This window comes from Triticum dicoccoides, chromosome 7A (genome assembly GCF_002162155.2).
Source record: "Triticum dicoccoides isolate Atlit2015 ecotype Zavitan chromosome 7A, WEW_v2.0, whole genome shotgun sequence".
In the NCBI taxonomy this organism is placed as follows: domain Eukaryota; kingdom Viridiplantae; phylum Streptophyta; class Magnoliopsida; order Poales; family Poaceae; genus Triticum; species Triticum dicoccoides.
Window position 1 is genome coordinate 313,647,016 of NC_041392.1, and position 19,490 is coordinate 313,666,505.

A 19,490-nucleotide genomic window follows, 5' to 3' on the forward strand; every position below is an offset into this window, starting at 1 on the left:
GCGAGCGGGGCCTGGTCCCGGCGGCTTCAGCGCCGGCGTCGTGGGGCTTCGCGTTGGCGCGGAGCTGCGAGTAGGTGGCTGGGCGGGGGCTTGGGGGGCGGGGCCTCGCGCGCGTGGTCGCCGCAATGCTCGCTGGCTCGCGCGGGCGTCCCGTGGCTGGCGGCGCTGGTGTGGAGGCTTGGGCGCTCGTCTGGCCGGGTGACGCGCCGTGCGCGGCCGGTGCCGGCCCTGCTGCCCCGTGTTGCCCCAGATCTGGCGGGCGGCAGCGTTTCTCCTGCATTCCTCCCCTCGTCCGCGTCTGTGCGCTGCTGGTCCTACTGACAAGATCTTGCTCTGGCCGGTCCAGCTTGTACGGGGAAGGGGAGGTGGAGGGAGTCCCAGGATCCACTGCGACGGTGCGCTGCCCCATTTTCGTGGTAAGTTGGGGGTGCTCTTCTCCCCTCTCATGGCCTGCGGCGGCGGCCGGAGGTGTGCCATGGCTTGGATCTTGAGGCGATTTGGTCGTGTTTGGCTCCTGGAGAAATCCTTGCAAAAACTGTGTTTGATGCCGGTGACGGCGGCGCCATTTTTGGTGTCGTTCACCTCCTTGGGGGCGTTGCTGAGGAGTCCAGTTCACTCAAATCCACCGAGAGTGTCTTCGGGCGTAAGCCCAAGATCTTGTATTGCTAGATCGGACGACGACGGCGGCAGGTTCGTCGCTACCTTCTTGGAGGCGTCGTCTTGGAGACCATGGCTGTTGGTGGTAACCGACGGCTTGCGTGGGTGGCTGTTGTCGGTGGAGTGTGGTTGATGTTGATGGTGTTGCGGCCGGCTTGGGGTCGACGGTGGGTCTGTGCTCTTCTTCGGCGATGTTCATGCTCGAGTGCTTCTTGGTGTGTCTCTGCTAGGCGGTGCCTTGCGATCTCGCCGGTGGCACGCAGGTGCCGTGGCGTTGTCTCGGCCTCGCATGTCCTTTCGAATGTACCCCCGACACAGGTGGTGTTGTGGCGTTGTGCAGTCTCGGATGCGCGGTGCCTTTCGATTGCGTTGATGGTGCAGTGTTGTGGTTTGGACTGCTTGGTGATGCCCCTTGACGACGCCGGTGACACACAGGTGGTGTGGCGTCGTCTCGGCCTCGCGTGACCCTTCGAATGTGCCCCGTGATGCAGGTGGTGTCGCGGCGTTGTGCAGTCTCGGTTGCGTGGAGCCTTTCGATTACGTCGACGGTGCAGTGTCTTGGTTTAGTCTCGGCTGGCCGATGCCGTTCGATTACACCGGCGATGCTCTTTGTTGTATTGTGTTGTGTTTCCCTTCTTGTTCTCCCCCTGTTGTGGTTGTGTGTGACGTCTTGTGTGTCGTCGGTGTGTTGTGTTGTGTTGTTTTATTTTACCTCTCCTCCCATGTATCCCCTGTACCTCTGGTTCACTTGAGCCCATCTTGCGAGGCTGCAAAGCCTTATAGGCAAATGAATACAATTCAGGTGGGGGAGTTCTCTCCCTCCCCGGTGAAAATTCAAAAAAAAAAAATAGCACCCAGATTTGAAATTTTGGTTTCTCTTCAAGGAGGATATGGATACCAACACCCAACAATAGATCGATTCAATGCCCATTCACAAATCGACAGCACCCCCGTCCCCCACGAAATCAATGGATGCTAGAAAACCCTAGGAAATTGGGGGACGCAATCCGCCTCGTCCGACCAAAATCTCCCTGCTCCCCATCAAGACAAAACATGAATCGATCTGCATATATACCCCACTGCGATTAGCCCGTGGCTTGCAACACACCTCGATGAAGAACTCATGGAGTTGCCATCCGATGCGCCGCTAGAAATGAAGAAAAACACAAGATAGAATCACGTGGAGACTTACCCTGTCCGCCGACAGCGACCCCTCTGTTCGCCTCGCCGCTCTGGCTCTCTCCTTGCCCCCATCTCGTGTGAGATCACGGCTGGCCTTGCTGCCGTTCGCCACCCTTGCTTTGTTCCCTCCTCTCTCTTTCCCCGTGGATGAGCCACCGCTCCCTGAAAATGGGTAACTGACAAACCCCGGTAAGACCAGACAACCCGCTAAAAACCGGACAGCGTGCCAGAAGTGGAAGCCAGCCTCATGAACCACACGTGAGCTTCGTAATATGTGCTGCATCTGCACGATCGGACGGCCCAAAAATCTGACTGAAGACGAAATCTAAATCGGCCGGCTGAAAATTGGAAAATCTGAAGAATAATTATTCATGTGCCTAGTTTGCAGCTTACACTTATGTTACTCCGTTTCAGCCTTCATGTCATCTTACAACACTATCTCAGCTATGTATCATTGGCCCATCTCTTTTTAGGAATCTCATTCTTCAATCTGTGCAAGGTAGTTGGGTGTTGCTATTTCGGTTTTTCCCTGAGAGGAAGTTACCGTTTCATACGAGTGGCAGTGGCATGCTAGTAAACTGTTATCCATAGTTGCTTTTTCTTTTCTTGTTGTTGCCTATGCTTACATTTCTTTGGTGTATTGAGTAAAGACTTCTCTTTTTTTTTGTAAAATGGTAATATTTTGGACTCAATCTCTGATAGCTGAATCCTTCTATATGGCAGGTTGAAGATGATAAAATTATTGTGCCCCGTAATTCATTGGTTGAGGTGAATCAATCTGGCCTCCTAATGGAGACAATGGTCGATATTACACCAAAAGATCCACTCCCAACACCTTCAGTTGGTCCACTGGACGCAGACTGTTCCAAAGAAGGCTTAATCCTCTGTGACAAAGAGAGAATGAAAGGACAACAAGGAGTAAGCTTAGATGCAATGGTGGGTATATTTACCCGTCTAGGAAGAGACATGGAGGAAATTGGTGTTCATAAAAGCTTCAAGTTAGCAGAAAAGGTTGCATCTATAATGGAAGAAGCACAACCTCTCCTTTCACGGGTACATTCTTCTTACTAACTAGAGATGATACCCCGCCCATTGCTGCAGGGATTGGTTTGCACTATATTTCCATCAGATTTAGTTGTATGGAACATGAATATTTGGATTACTAACTCCAGAACCAAAACTGAACATACATATAATTTGTTATATTTGATCACTAAATATTTGTAAAATATTTATTCAATATAAGTAGCATCCATGCTTGCATGTTGACGTGTGCCTTTTCCCATGCATTGTGGCATGCTTGCATGTTGAGATAAATAAGTAAGTGGGGATCACCTATTAGTTATATAAGATATAGGATTCTTGTGTTATACTTTTCAACCTTTGATATGTTTGCCGCATTTATTTTGAGTGGTGAAAGCAATCCATTTTACTCAATACTGCTGAATAGGATTTCATTGTACAAAATTCAAATGGCCCCCGGCTGACGAGTTGGCAGTTGTGTGGTAGCGTTTCCCAATTCCCAAACCTCGGTTATTTTTTATTTTGGAAGAAAGACTTGGTTGCCAGGTGTATTTGATACTATTATAGGGGCCTGATTTTATGTTATGTCCTAATTTTATGAGCATTGCTAAAGTATCAGCATCTTTTCATATATGTCCTGCATATGATGGGTATTGGGCATGCATACCAAGTTGCATGGTCTGTTTGTGGAATGGCTAAAACAAGTTGGTCATATTTACACTATCAGAGCTCAAAACTAACTCTGTCAAAACTGTGCTACTTGGTTGAACTGCTGACAATCTCAAGATTAGGTCAATCATATCGCTGTTGCATACCTACCCTGGCACTGGCTAGCATGCTTGGCCAGTACTGTTTCAGGACCATCATCGAGAAGAAGGGACCTCCACTCAGTTGGAATGTGGTGTTTGGTTTTTCTTCTCTGTTTGTGAAAGGAGGGTGGCTGATGCTTTCTCCATACATGCAGTTTTCTGGACGTTAACGTATTTGCAGAAAATAGAGAAATATGGTGGTCACTTGTTCTGCCATTAAATTTCATAAGCATCAACTTAAAATGTTAGTGATGGAACAGATTGAAGCATTAGCTGAAGAAGTTCAACCTTTGCTCTCGAAGGTGGGTGATAGTGATCTGGTGAAGGATGTGGAGACTATAGCTAAAGGCCTGGCTGACGCATCTGGTGATTTAAGGTAGTGCTTTTAAGGGCATCACTTGCAGTAATATATTCCTTGCACAAATCAAACTTGATTTTAATAAAAACTTGCTTTGCATTCCGAAGAGGTAATACTGGACCCAAAATATTTTGTTGGAAAGAAGCAGAGTAAATATAAGGGTGAATATAGACTGCTTGATTAGATCACTGTTCTCAGGGGTAAGCATGGAAGACTTCAACCTTCTGCACAAGGACAGGTAAAATACAAAGAGTGAAGGTCATCTACCACTTCTTGCATACTGTACTACATTCCAAAGGTTATAGGAAAGCGGAAACAGCAGTTGCTATGATTTCCAATGCAGATAACACTGCGTTTGGATGTCTTCATTGGAGCCCAGGAAATGGATTTGGTAATCATCTAGGGTCAATACGGACGTTTGGCTGGACACCAAATTCGTATTGGAAATGAAAGAGCAATTCAGGCCCGTTTTCGCTCCGTGAAAATCTTCCTCCCACGTTTCGGAGGGGTGGCGCTCCAAATTGGCCCGATTTCGCTATCTCCCGCAAAACTTACCGCTTCAGCCCACGAAAGAGAAATAGAAGGCAGCGAAGGGGAATGAGAGGGGCGAACTCGAGCACTGACCTAGGTCGTGCCGGCGGCGACCTAGTAGCAGGTGGCGGCGGCGACCACCACGGCGGCCGGCGGCGGCGCAATCCCGCCCCTCCCCTCTTCCCCACCCCATTTCCCGTCGCCCCTCGCCATCTCCCGTCGCCCTGTGCTGCGCCCCGCCATGGAGGTCGACGGCGGCCCAGGACCGGCGCGCCCCGTCGTCAGCTCCGCCCTTCTAGCCAGGTGTGGCCGTCGTCCTTGCCTATCGTTGCCTGGCTCAAGTCCTCCTTTGTCCACGAGTTGCAGCTCCTTCTATACAGCACTCCACCATTACGTATGTACGAGCTGCTCCTCTTTTTGTGCAGCCACAACACTGCTCCACCATGGATCCATGGCTACGGCCTAGATCTTCTTGTCAAACCCCTCCAAATCATGAAAATCCCTCTATCTTTGCACCATTTTTAATTTTTTCCAGTTTTATCTACTGTGCAGATCAGGGAAGTTTTGTTGATTTCGCTTTTCCTGATGTATTTTTAGAATATTTATTTATTTTCGTTGCTATATATTCATTCGTATTCAGATTACATTTTTGAGTCATGTAGGGCAAGGTATAACCTGGTAAGGTAATGTAGCCATACAATTCCAAAGTTTGTCATCCAAACATGATTTGGTATTGGTAGCTCAGAGGCATTTCAAGGGCCAATTCACTAGACAACCAAACAGGTGAATTCGTATTCGTGCCATTTCAGTTTCCTCACTGATTTGGAATTCAGACCAATACAATACGGAGCTCCCCAATGGAGACATCCAAACGAAGCGTGAAGAACATTGAGGTCTGTATCTGTATCTTCAGTTTTTCTTTTTTGTTGTTGTTGTTGTTAAAGTGCGAGAAGGCATGCAAGTTTTTGACCTGTTACTTTCAGAGTATCAGCTCGGACATCTCTGGTTTCACCGGCGAGGCGACACGGCGGAACATCAAGCTGCTGATCAAGTCCCTCAGCAGACTATTGTGACCCCTCAGTTGAACTGAACAGCGTGGATATGGGTAGAGTAGGCCATCCGTCCTGATGGGGTCGGAGCATCTTTAAGAAGATAAGCTGAGTTTTTTTTTTCTGCATTCTTGGCAAGAAAAGCAGTATTTATTGTTGTCGTCGAGTTATGCTAGGCCCATTTTTGTTTTGTGTTTTGTGCAGCACGGTTGTGGTTGAGCAAGTGTAAACAAGGAATACTCCCATTGTTTCTTACCGGTGGCACTCGTTGATCGGTGTGTCGTCGTCGGGGCGGCACAATTCAAAGCAGCAGCAGCAGCCTAGTAGGACTGATAGCTACTGGTAGCACATCTCGCCATCGGTCAATTCAATCCTTGGACTTGCGCTCTCTGCTTTTGTTTGTGTGGTGGAATGGAATCAAACGCGACGACGAATGTAGCCTGACAACGGGTGCATCGGTCCAGTTTCGATCGTGTGGTCTTCCATTTCGTGCCTCGTCGGATATAAGCGGAAGTATGTTACTATATTGATTATTTTTCCAGTTTCAATTGCGTGTGGTGTGCGTGCAAAACAAGCTGCAGGCCGTGCACGCTAGGCGCCAAGCCAATAATCCAGCGCCGTTTCCATTCACTCCGCCTTACATCTTGTCTTGTCCATGTTCAGTAGTACGTTGTTGGATGGATGGATCCAAGTTGATTATTCATCCTTGCATCATACTGCAACTAGCTTAATTGCTGGAACGATTCAGTATGGCTGAAGCATCTTCACAAGCCAAAGGCAGAAAACCGTCGGTGCGCCATCTCATCTCATCTTTTTGTTGTTGTTCTTCTTCTTCCGAAAAGGATCCAGATCCATTACGTAGGTTTGTCAAAACTAAAGGCATCCCAGACATAATAAAATTTACATCGACCACTGCAGCCAGAACGATACATTGATGCGCCGTTGTCACCGCTCCCATATCAGAACCGGCCTAACCTTGTGGATATCAGCCGGTAAGTCTCCATGCATGTGCCCCCTAACGACTAGCGCAGTGTAGTCACTATTGAATCCTTGAATCGATCTGAACCTCACACCAAATCTCATCGCCGCGAACGCACTGTGAGAAACCCTAACCTCACTGCCCCAACGAGCCAGTAGAAATCTACTTCGGAGCTCCATTAGATCTGTCCCGATGAATGAAGTCGAAGAGGCTCAGAGCCTGGAAGACCAACTCAAAGATGAAGGAAGCATCAACCATGCGAGGACTAAAACCCTAAACTATCTATTGGCCGCAACCAAGGCACCAGGATTCCTCTCCCCACCACCCGTCACCGAAGCGTGAATCTACATACTCGCCGGTGTTGAACGAGGGGAGTAACACTTTGATCTAGTCGCCCTTGCTAGAGGGGAAAGAAAGAGTATCACATCTCATCTCTGATTAATAAGTACTCCCTCCGTTTACTACTATATGTATGTGATGATGATTAATTAAGTACTCCCTCCGTTTACTACTATATGTATGTGATGATGATTAATTAAGTACTCCCTTCGTTTTTATTTACTTAGCATATTAGCTTTGAATAAAGTCAAAAAAATTATACATTTACAGAAAACAATATGAACATTTACAATAATAAATCTATATGATGTGTAAATATATTCAATGATGAGTTTAATGGTACTGATTTAGTGGTGTATATATTGATATTTTTTCTGCAAACTTGATAAAGTTTATAAAGTTTAACTTTAGACAAAGCTAATATGTGAAGCAAATAAAAACAAAGGGAGTAATTTCTGCATATTCCTAAAAACATAGTAATTCGGCAGGTTTACATTGTTAGAGTAGAATTTATATAGCTATGTAGCATTTGGTATTTACCCCATTGTACAAGGGGTTTTCTGCATATCCTATACATGCACATGTATACATACTGGCCTATGGCCTCGTGAGAATACAAGTTGCATATTCCTAACATGATATTAGAGTCTTAGGTTTTTTTTAGCACTCACAACTCGTGCTTTCGATCCAATTTCCCATCCACGTATCCGTCGTCCTTCTTCTCTAAACGGCGCTGCTCTCCGCTGCCTTCACCCACCGCAGGTCAACCCTACTCTGGGGCCGCCGCTCTCCCATGCCACTCACAGGCCGTGGTGGACAGGCCCGAGCCCGATCCAACCGCCTGCCTGCCGCGTGCCAGTCTGGTGCGCAGTTGCTCCTGTCGGCTGCGGTGTTGACACAAGTCCCCCGATCTGCGCCGATCCGATGCGCAGCCGAAGTCGCGTGACACTGCTGCCTCGTCTCTTGCTGGTCAAGGCCCATGATCCAGCGTGGTATATACTGGTCTATGGTCTCATGGAAATATAAGTTACATATTCCTAATATACATGACATGTTCATACATCTACGTAATTTAATTTTGCTCGTTAGTTAACGCATGTTAGGGAAAACTAATGAGTAACCCTGCACTTTATGCATCTAAAGATGCATGCAACCTACACAGAAAAAGAAAAAGATGCACACAACCAATAATTACCAGGCCTTAAGTTCACGAGTCTTGTGAAGTACTTCATCCATCCGGAATTATTTGTCGCGGAAATGGATGTATCTCGACGTATTTTTAGTTCTAGATACATCCATTTCTACCAATTTCCGTGATAAGTAATTCGGGTCAGCGGGTGTAAGATAAAAGGCAAATATGTTAGGTCGCAGTGAGAACTCACTTATAACAATGTCTATTGTTAAGAGCATGGCTAATAGTATGGTCAATTGCGGACTATTTCATGTTATAATATCTGTAAAGTTATCGTTTATAATTATTTATCTATATCTATATCAATATAAAAAGACTCAAAGGAGCAGATCCAATTAATCTCGATCATCAAATCATGTCAATCCAACGACCTAGGCTGCTTCAATGTCGAGCGTTCAACACGTTTAGCGTGCAGTTAATTTCATGCCAAATATAGTACTACTCACATAATAACACGTAAATAATATTCTACTTAATATCCACATGCACTTAATATAGTTTCAAATTAACGTGTATTGCACGTATACATTGACTAGTATAAGTAAATGACATGTTGTGTCATTGGCGTAAAGTCCAACTACAACCAGGATGTTAAGCAAGTGTAGCTAGGAAGTTAAGCAAGCTATGGCCGACACGTATAGCAAACGTTACGAATTATTTCCTAAGGGCATTATCAAGAAATGCAACCAAAAGGCAGATGAACCATTTGTAGATTTTTTTTTCGTATCCGTACTACCTTAAAAATGAAACTCTGGTTTACCCGGCGAAAAAAGTCGACTGCTTCTCTACCATGTTCTCTGATCATTTCCAATCATCGTTACACAATTTTCGAATCGGGATATGAATGCATGCAAACGGGAAAGCAATTGCATGACAAGCAAAAAGTAATCTTCTGCCTCTAGCATCATGAAAATGTCACTATGTAATTTTAGAACTAAACCAAAAAACCATACGGAAAATAAACTGAACCGAATCAATTTTATGGTTTGTGGCTTTGGTATGGTATGAACTTCCCATACCATCTTGAATTTCCGTTTTATGGTATATACCGAAAAATCGAACGGTTAACTGAATGAACCAAAGTAAAAAGAATATTTTTTAGGCGAACAACCACAAAAGTAGTCATTTTTTGTACAGGAGCCAGATTCCTTGCTAAGCACGTCCTTTTTTCTGTAACACAATAATTTTTCTCTTAAAAAATGTTCAACACATACATAACCATCAAAGCATGAATCCATGCATGCATATATACTTATATAGTGTTTGTATAAAAAAGTATGCGTTTTGAGTCATAAATTTGCAAATTATTATTATGTCATTTTCAAATTTGCATCAACTTTGGTTATTATGCTATATACCAGAATAATTTGGTATGTATACCGAATCTGAACCGTCTCTTGATTTGATACCGTGTTTACCAAAGTATTAATACCGTACAAACCGGAAAACTGTATACATCGAACCATGGAATGCACAAAGTTACACAAATTATCTTAAGACCCAAACATTTTCACTCCATTTTATCTTGTCATATCCTGACCTGATGACTGAAGGCGCTCAAGTTCTTGCATGTCCTTTTTGTAAAGAAAGAAAAGCTAAAAAAGTACTCTGGCTTCCTTTGGTTCGGATGATAGGGAAATCATAGAAATAAAAAAGTCATAGAAAATGAGATGGTATGCATCTTAAATCCTATGAATATGAATAAAAAGAAAAAATGCCCTTTGGCTCAGATCATAGGATGTTTTTCATTGAGTGTACACTAATATTTATTTGTCTATGAAATATGAAGTATAGAAAGAATTCCTTCATAGAAATAGGAATCTATTTCTACAAATCAAAGGGCTTTAAAGATAATTTTTCTACAGAAATCCTATTTTATGGAATTCGTACAAAATTCCTCGAGGCAAATGAGGCCTCTGTTTCTATTCCATGGCCATACATGCACGTGCTAGTTTGAAGCGTCAGGTTAGGTGTACAGTGTAGTATGTAGGGGCTGTTTGGTTTGTGACTAACTTTGCCAAAGTTTGCCACACCTAAAGTTAAACAAGTTTGACTAACTTAGATGAGCGTTTGGTTCAAGCCACACCTTAGGCAAGCCACATTTGAGCCCCATATGACATACACACAAAAAAGTATGACAATATTCCTTTAGGCTTGCCAACGTGTGACTTTCATTCTGATGAACTAAACTTAATCAAGGTTGGCAAAAATGTGTGGCAAAATATGATAATACTAGGCCTAGAACCCCGCAATGCGCAGCCGTAGTGGTAAAACTAAAAGCAGTCCTGCAGAAATGAGTTGGAGTATGATAGAACGCGTGCGCATGAACTTGGAAAAGGTATGTGTTGACTGTCAAGAATGGTGGTCGATTGGATTGGATTCGATGGGTCCTTTCCAAGACGACTGAGAAGTGAAGGCCGAGCTAGCAAGCGTGCACCGCCTCCATTCTACTCCCATATATTGCTGGCCCATACTACTACCAGCTTTTATAAATTCCATGGACTGCTCATGGCAGGTCCTCGCATCTAATCAAGCGTACTACATATTTTCTTCGTCTGAAAATACTTGTCATCAAAATAAACGAAAAAGATGTATTTAAAATTAAAATACATCTAGATACATCATCTTTTATTTATTTTGATGACAAGTATTTCCGAACAAAAGAAGTATATAAGAACCATCTCATCTCCTAAGCATAAATTCACTCAACTACCCTACCAAATTTTCTTCTTCTTGCTTATATAATGCTTAATGAAATCATGGCGAGAGGCGAATCAACTTGTGGTTGGATGGTTAGAGGGACATTGGTATCCTCAACCCACCAGGGGTTCAAGTCCCGATGCTCGCATTATTCCTAGATTTATTTCAGGATTTTCGGTAATGCGCTTTCAATAAGAGGAAACATTCCATCAAAGACGAGGCGATGCGCTTTCAGTAAGAGGAAACGTTCCTATTAAAGACGAGGCACGTACAGTGACTTCGTAAATCTCAAGAGATGCTCATAAGGACAAGGTGTGTGTATGTGTGTTCATAAAAGTGAGTGTATGCATGCATGTATGAGTGTTACTGATGTTAAAAAAAGAAATCGTGACAAGAGAAAAAAAAAGTTTGTCAGCCGAAACTTTTATGTCCTTCCGAAGTCTCGACTGTATCTATCTACACGTATGGTACCGGTCCAACCGTTTCATCAGATAAGAAGATGAGAGTATGGAACGGAAGGCAGTTCCGATTACGTACAGGGATTCTTGCGAGGAGTTACCTGGATCTTTATTCCAGTCCAGATCGGAGTAGTTTGCACGTCGTCATCGTTTTTTTCTTTTTTTACACGTCGTCATCCGGACGGGATTCCAACAAACAGACGCAAACGATCTCCCCTCCTTGGCGTCGTTGTTGTACGACCTGTATACCGTGCACAACGTCCCAGCGCCACCATATATATCCCAGCCTCACACGGCCTCCTGCTCCAGCGTGCGTCCTGCTCCTGTCGTCCACGATGAGTCCTTGTCACAGCTCCACAATGGCGGCGGCGAGGTCGCTCCTGCTGTCCTGCGTCGCTCTCGTCGCGCTCCTCCTCGTCCTGCCCTCCCGCGCCGCCGCCGCCGGCACCGCCGATGGGACGGAGGAGTGGGGATACATGCAAGTCCGACCCAGTAAGAAAATTAGTGTTTCTCTTCTTCTTCTTCTTCTTCTTCTTCTTCTTCTTCTTGTAGCTCATGGTGGCGTGGTTAACAATTGAACTCTGCAGAGGCGCACATGTTCTGGTGGCTGTACCGTAGCCCCCACCGCGTCGACAACGGCACGGCGCCATGGCCGACCGTGCTGTGGCTTCAGGGCGGCCCGGTGAGTAGCTAGCCAGCACCAATTCAAAAAGAAAAAATCTTGCATAGAGGAGCATACTGATGATTCAATCTGGCATATATGCATTGCAGGGCGCGTCGGGGGTGGGTTACGGCAACTTCATGGAGATCGGGCCGCTGGACACGGACCTCAAGCCCCGCGCCACCACCTGGCTCAACAAGGCCGACCTCCTCTTCGTCGTAAGTAGCAACCTCATCTTCGTCCTCGCGTGGGGCTGGGCAATGGCAATTGCCGGTTAGTTTTTGAGTTCTGAGATTGCTCCGCAATGGTGGGCAGGACAACCCCGTGGGCACGGGGTTCAGCTTCGTGGAGGGTGGCAACAAGAGCCTGATGGCGCGCACGGACGGCCAGGCGGCGCGCGACCTGACGGCGCTACTCATCAAGCTCTACAGGCACAACAAGCGGCTGCAGGGGAGCCCGCTCTACATCGTGGCCGAGTCGTACGGCGGCAAGTTCGCCGTCACCACCGCGCTCACCGCGCTCAAGGCCATCCGACATGGACACCTCAAGGCCAAGCTTGGAGGTACACTACTAGAGCCAGCCAATAATAGCCTATTAAATCCATTAACGAGCTAGCCCATCATGATGCAGCTAATGTAGTAATAATAATCAATCCATTATAGTAACTGAATTTTTGGCCACGCCGCATGCAGGTGTGGCCCTGGGGGATAGCTGGATTTCACCAGAGGACTCCGTGGTAAGTCTTAACGACTGCCGCGTATTGTGCTTGCTGAATTAATAATCGAGTAAGTAGAAGTAATTAACAGAGAGAATTTACTGGGTGCAGTTGTCATGGGGCCCCTTGCTGTACCAACTGTCCCGTATCGACGAGAAGGGGCTGCAGCAATGCGACAGGTAGTGAAAAACGAAAACCTTCCAATTCTGTGCGATCGGCCTTTATATACTACTACTACTTGTAAATAATTATTAAAATAATTCTTTCAAAAAAGAAACAACAACAACTGACGACGATGCGTGACACGCAGCCTAGCGAATAAGATCAAGGCGCAGCTCAAGGCGAAGCAGTACGCGGCGGCGGAGAAGTCGTGGGAGGACCTCGAGTCGGCCGTCCTTGAGCAGAGCAACTCCGTGGTGCGCATCCTCCCTCCCCTCGTGCCCCTGCCTCTGCTTTTTTTGTGTTGTACAACTACAAGTAGTACTGACTTGTAATTGCATGGTGGGTGTTGCAGAACTTCTACAACATCCTCAAGGACGAGTCGTCGGAGGACGCTGCGGTGCTGGCGACCGCGGGGGCGGCTGTGAGGAAGGTGGGCTACACGAGGTACCTGAGCTCCAAGGCGACGAGGGAAGGCGGCCTCGACGGCCTCATGAACGCCGAGGTCAAGGCCAAGCTCGGCATCATCCCCAACAACTTCACCTGGGGAGAGCAGTCAGGCGACGTGTTCGAAGCCCTCGCAGGCGACTTCATGAAGCCAAGAATCAACGAGGTTGTCACCACTAGCTAGCTAGCTACACTAGTTCCTACAGTACCTAACTAATTTCAGTGCAGCTAATGGCTTACTCTAATTAACCTGCTGTGAGTGATAATGGATGCATGCAGGTTGACGAGCTCTTGAAACTTGGCGTGGAGGTGACCATCTATAGCGGACAGGTAAACCACCGTCTCTCTTGTGTCCGGCTACTAGTAGTTGCTGTTGATCCATCCGTGCGCGTCTTGCAATCCAAATAGAGGACCCAAGCCTGCACGCATTTGTTGCCTGCCCATCGGTCTTGTCGTTTTGATTTGACCGTCTAGTGTTGTATGCGCACGCATGCTTCCAAATCGATCAAAATCCCTGACATGTGTCACCCCAAGTTTGTTCTAACCGCTGTTGCTTACCTGCAAGTGTGGCGTGGATGATCAATCACTCACTGGGCCGCGCAAACGCATCGCAGAATCTCTCGACTTAATGACCAGTAGAATACTTTGCATTTTGTAATGAGATCCAACCAATCAACGTTTGTTCTTGCAGCTCGATCTCATCTGCGCAACCAAGGGAACACTGGACTGGGTCCAGAAGCTCAAGTAAGTGCTGCAACTCACATGTTTATGTGCCCGTGTGTTTGCAAGGACATAATATGAGTTTAACTTGATTGCATGCTGCCAGGTGGGAAGGTCTGAAGAATTTCACAGGGTCGCCCAGAAAGCCGCTCTACTGCAAGGGGGGTGAAGGTGAAGGTGAAGGTGAAGCAGCCGGCACCCAGGCCTTCCTCAAGTCGTACAAGAACCTGAAATTCTACTGGATACTGGGAGCTGGCCACATGGTAATCCAACACAAAACTTGCACTCACGCATCCATCAAATAATTGAGCACCTTACCATACTGCTGGCGTTGGGAGCATCCATGTGCATGTGCAACTTAATGCAATAATTCCGTCCTACAGGCTTGACCTGGAGGAGAGTGTGCATTCATCTAGTGGTTGGTGAGATAGTTTTCTCATCATGCACATGCACATCTCTCCACCACACATAGAAAAATTTAGTACCGTATATGCATTGCCTGTGAGAAGAGAGAGGCAGCAGGCAGAAATAGTGATATATACAGATAGGGGGCCAGGCAGGTGTACTGCTTGCTGCCTGTTGAATGTCCATGGTATTGCTGGCTAAAATCTAATGCTCCACTTTTTGCTGTGGTAGATACCGATCGACAACCCTTGCCCTGCACTCAACATGCTGGGTGACATTACACAATCTCCTGCTCGGTAGAAACAAGACGACGGCGACACACCAAGCAGCCTGACACCAACACAAGAAAAGATTCCCTTTTTCCTTTTTCTTTTCACAGTAAACTGTAAAAGACAGTGGCGGACATTTATGAGATAGGAAAGATGAGAAAACAGATATAAATGAATAGAGAGAGAGAGAGACATCTGTTTGACTTTACAGCATACTACAATACTGGCGCAACTGTGTTACTTTTCGGTGGCAGGGTATGATCAAAAATCAAAATTTATTGCATACATTTCCGCTGTCACTATATGTATACTAGTACGTATAATCTAGAGGTAAAACGCACACTTTGTCCGCTTTTTGTTCGTGTTTGTTCGTGTGGATCGGCCATGTGGACGTGCGCGTCCGATTTTTCATTTAGGCCGGCAGGTGCGTCCAACAGAAGACCGACCCATTTATACCGAAGTGACCAAAAGTGATTAATTAAGCATAATTATATATAAATGGCCGGTTAAACGTCGGCCAAAGTCTACTTAAACATAGCTAGAAAATTAAAAAAACTCTAAATGGCCACCAGCAACATGATGCTTGAGGCTGGAAGTAACATGTGCAAAGCCTAAACGCTGGAAGTGCAGTTTCGAGCGACCGCGACCAGCCGCCCACACCCACACCGACGGTGGCCATTCCGGCCCCGTCGGCCACCAAACCGCAGCCCTGCGTCCGGCCGGCCGGCATGCTGCCGCCACCTCCTGTCGCGCTCCTCGCGGGCTCCGTGCAGCGCATCATCCCGCTGCCATCCCCGTCCCCTGCTCAGTTGGATCTGGATCGGGATCCAGCGCCGCCGCCAACGCTGGCCTGCCCTGCTGTGTCCGTGATGCTCCCCGTGCTCAAGACCTTAGCCGCTACGATGACACCACCGGCTCCCGCTCCAACGACACCGTTGGCTCTCGCTCGGTCGTCCTTGGCTACCGCCGCCGTCGAGCTGGCCGCGGCTGCACTCGCCTTCCGCAAGGCCGATCCGGCCGTAGGTGGTCATCTGGCCCATGGTTGTTGTCTGCCAAGGACCGTGAAGACGAGCGCTACAGCGCGCCTGCCTGTCGTCCATGCTACCATGGCCGGCGCGTCCGTTCAGGATCTGCACCTTCAGTCGACCCTGCAATGTGGTTGTCCAACTCCGGTGGCTCATGCTCTTCTCCAGTGCACTCTGCCCATTCAAGATCGGGAGAATCGTGGTCCTACTGGGCCGACAGTGACATCTCCGATCCTGCAGGCCACCACCACCGCTCTCCCTGCCAGCAACTCTGCCGACCAGCTGTCGCCGCCTCCGGCATCGACTCCTGCATCCCTGTCGACGGCTACGCCGACTGAGTACACTGCTTCCCGAACGTCGTTGTCGTCGCCGCTGGCATCAGGCGACTCTGCAAGCATGTCTTGCACCGTCCCAGTCACTTCTCCCGTGCATTCGGCTTGGGGAGATTGGCTTGGATGCTTCCGCAAGGAGAAGTCTCAAGCTGCTCTCATGTGTTGTGCGCCGGCACCTCATGAAGATTCATTTGGGGACTGGCACCTCGTCAAGGGGCACCGTCATTCACCATCTTCAACAGGCTTCCGGCATCCCGCTTCTAATGCACAACCGACTCCTCTGGCGTGGCTGAGGGACCGATGCTTTCGGTGCCTCTGCAGAGGTCATCATGCCCGCTCTTGCAGGGACCCAGTTCGGTGCAGGAACTGCCTTCGCTTTGGCCACATTGCTCGCTTTTGCCGCGCAAAACAACCCAGGGACCAGACTATGCCGCTAAGTCATGTTACTCCACTGAATCCACCAATATCTGCTCCTGCCAACGATGCTACCCCGATGTTTGCTCCTGCCAACGATGCTACCCCGACAGATGTACCGCAACAGTTGGTCCTCATGGAGCAGGTTGTGCTGCTCCGCACCGAGCTGCAAGACTGCTTGGCGAGAGTTGGGAGTGTTTTGGCAAATGTAGAGGCCGCTCTTGCCAAGCTCCAGGTTGTGCCTGTTATGTCCCTGCTGCCCGAGATCCATGTTAATTCGGCCGATGAGGAAGCTGGCATGTATGGAGATCTCTCCCCTCGCAGTGCATCCTGCCCATCGCCGTTGCTTATCGTGCCAATTACTTCTGGAAGTGAAGCTGTTATCGAGGTCGTGGCTCCGGTGCTTCAGATTATGCCTGAGCTGCAAAAGCTTTGTGGGGAGCCCACTTCGCCTATTTCGATGATGCTTCCTATGGAGATGGAGTCGCTTGGAGGGGCCTTGACGATGCCGACCTCGACCTCACCACCGTCGTTGGAGCACAGTCAGCCACTCGCCTTTGTGGACCATGGAGGGTTGGATGTTGCTATTGCTCTCTCACCTGTGGCTGTTGGCCAGGTGCCGTCTGTGGGTGTAGGTGCTTTGGCACCTAATTCTGAGGCGCTAAAGTCCATCCGGCCGCCCATCTTTGACCGTGATGGTATGTTGGCACATATTGACGAGTTGGTCTTCGTGAAAAAGCTCGGCGGCTTGCTCACCCGTTTGGAGGCAGTTAGTCCTGGATCTGGCAAGGCGATTGCTTGCCTCGTAGCGGAGGAGGCTTCTACGGGCAAAATCAAGCAGGTGAAGAAGGCTCTCAGGAGCATAGGCAAGAAGAGTGGCGCCACTGGTAAGGCGTCAACGGCTGTTTAATGGATGATACTCAATCTCTTCGACCACCATCTTCGATTGGCTCATCTCCATGGATTTGGTGGTGTCTATTGTCTGCAACCTTGGTTTGGTTGGGGGTTTCTTTGTGATGTAGAAGTGTGAAGGATCATGATTGTTTCGTCCTATGTATGTTTGTCGGGTTAACCGTGTGGTCATGCAATTTCTTTCTCAGCAAGTAGTCCGCATGTGGTTTATATGTATCGGTTTTCGCCCGGTTTTCCGTTAATTAACGGGGCAACTCTCTTCTTCTTAATTAATCGATGAGGCAAATCTTTTGCCTCCGTTTCAAAAAAAAAACTCTAATAAACACCCGCACGCTGCCCTAGTAGATTGCCTTGCCCTTGCCTCGTCGTCATCGCCTTGGTGAGGTCAATGAAGATGGGGAAGGCCCAGCCCAACCGAACGCATCTTGATAGGCCACCAAGGCAATTGTCTCGTCACCACATCTATACTATAATCTAATCTAGAGGAAACACCGCAAGTCTTACAACTTGCATGGTCGATTTGGTGCATATAAACTTGTAAAATACATTATTCCAGTCCTCAAACTTGCATCGGCGTGAAAATACGGTCACAATTCAGGTATGAGGCTGCCTACATGGCACGCCAGCGTGGCAAAGGCCCGTTGTCAGCGCGACAAAGATTGTGAAAATTAAAATAATGCGCACTGTGGTGATTCAAACCGGCAACTACTGCGGTATCTTTATGTGTGCAAACCACCCACGTCTGTTTGTGGACAAATCACCTTTGTTTGAAAAATGGATGAAAGTGTCACGTAGGGAACAAAATGAAATTGAAGTGTCAAGAAGGGAAAAATGAAGTTTTTGGGGCCAAAAAAGTAACCAAATTTTAAGAAAGGGCCAAATAAGGAATTCTCTCAATATATATAACTACATTTCATAATGAATCTAACAATATCGATTTGATATTGTGGATGTTGATACTTTTTTCTATAAATTTAGTCAAAGTAGAACTTTGACTTTGAAAAAAACTTATATACGGACTAAAAAGGACCGGACAGAGTATGTAACTTATTTTAGACAAATCACCGAACTTTTGTTTGAATACAAATAATTTTAAATTAAAAATATCAGTAAAAGAAAATAGAGTTCAGAATGAATGTACGTAAATTCTCTCAGACAAATCAACAATTGTCTAAATTCAAATATTGAGCACATGTTTCGGACAAATCAACAGCTGTTTTGCTTGTTGAGCACATGTACACCCATAAGATATCCGCAGCTTGCTAGTAGTCTTTAAGTCCAGTCAAGGAATTAATCAACACTAACTGGGATTGTTACGAAGTTAAAAAACATTAAGACTGTACTAGCTAGTAGGAATAAAAGTAATGGTTTTTATAGCACATAAATTGAAGATACTTTTGGTTCCAAATTCTAGATAAAATGGAAGTTCTGATTCACAAAAAATATTATTTCTTACGTTTGACCCGTCATGTGCGAGCACACAATAGATTTTTTAGTTTTCATTTATTCTTCAGTTGTTGACCTGAGCGAGCATTTCTTAAAGATTTACTTGTCAAAGTTATTACAACAATTGATTCCGGCCTACTGACCGTCGCGAGCAAGTTCTAAGACTTTCAGTGTATTTACCTATATATTCTACTCTTACTTAAGTAGAATAAGACAACATAAAGCCAGGAGCCAGAGTAGGCGCTTTGGAGCTTGGCCTATTTTTTTTTTTAAATCCAATTTCAAACTTTTCATGTCAGAAAAATCTGGAAAAAATTTGTACAAGTAAATAAGAATGTGATGTGTATGTGTAAAATTTCATAGTGAAATTCCTGAAAATACGATCTTTGCAAAAAAGAAATCACGGACTTTGAGGATGAATAGTGCATCTACTAAAAAGCCTCATATTTGTTTTTTTTGTAGCACTCATTTTAATGTATTTTGTCTTGAAAATTTACACACGTGTGCATTATGTCTCTAAGTATATGTGTATTTTTTTAAATATTTTTGAATTGTGCAAATTTGAATTTTGATCATTTCAAATTTGGCCTCCATGGAGGCCGAGCTCCATTGAACATTTCTGCTGGAGTTGGCTATATAAAACCATTGTCACCAAGAGTCAATCTTTTTAATTACTCATATATAGTAAAGTAGTTTTTTCCTTACTTT

At 46.4% G+C, this 19,490-nt stretch overlaps 2 protein-coding genes across 3 annotated transcripts in view; both read left to right on the forward strand.

Annotated features, from left to right (window-relative positions):
• Positions 1–6,196, forward strand: part of LOC119330776 (protein TRIGALACTOSYLDIACYLGLYCEROL 2, chloroplastic-like) — a 9,104-nt gene extending 2,908 nt beyond the window's left edge. Inside the window, exons 2-5 of one of the 2 annotated variants that reach the window (XM_037603902.1) lie at positions 2,563–2,892; positions 3,932–4,047; positions 5,223–5,453; positions 5,544–6,196. In XM_037603902.1, coding sequence (XP_037459799.1) covers positions 2,563–2,892; positions 3,932–4,047; positions 5,223–5,247 — 471 coding nt within the window. In that variant the 3' untranslated portion in view covers positions 5,248–5,453; positions 5,544–6,196. The remainder of the gene's footprint in view (positions 1–2,562; positions 2,893–3,931; positions 4,048–5,222; positions 5,454–5,543) is intronic. The other variant, XM_037603903.1, reaches the window with a different exon arrangement.
• A 5,372-nt stretch (positions 6,197–11,568) lies between these two features.
• Positions 11,569–14,899, forward strand: LOC119329792 (serine carboxypeptidase-like 51). Its single transcript, XM_037602884.1, has 12 exons — positions 11,569–11,769; positions 11,865–11,959; positions 12,049–12,156; positions 12,254–12,500; positions 12,631–12,674; positions 12,765–12,832; positions 12,964–13,069; positions 13,168–13,425; positions 13,539–13,589; positions 13,951–14,003; positions 14,086–14,242; positions 14,616–14,899. The coding sequence occupies exons 1-12, from the start codon at positions 11,613–11,615 to the stop codon at positions 14,682–14,684; spliced, it is 1,413 nt and encodes a 470-aa protein (XP_037458781.1). The 5' UTR covers positions 11,569–11,612; the 3' UTR covers positions 14,685–14,899.
• Positions 14,900–19,490: the final 4,591 nt, after the last annotated feature.

Excerpts from the sequence above, each read along its gene's own strand:
- LOC119329792 (XM_037602884.1), top strand. The coding sequence starts at position 11,613 with ATGAGTCCTTGTCACAGCTCCACAATGGCGGCGGCGAGGTCGCTCCTG. Across the intron at positions 14,004-14,085 it reads GACTGGGTCCAGAAGCTCAA|GTGGGAAGGTCTGAAGAATT; the intron begins GTAAGTGCTGCA and ends GCATGCTGCCAG. Across the intron at positions 14,243-14,615 it reads TACTGGGAGCTGGCCACATG|ATACCGATCGACAACCCTTG; the intron begins GTAATCCAACAC and ends TTGCTGTGGTAG.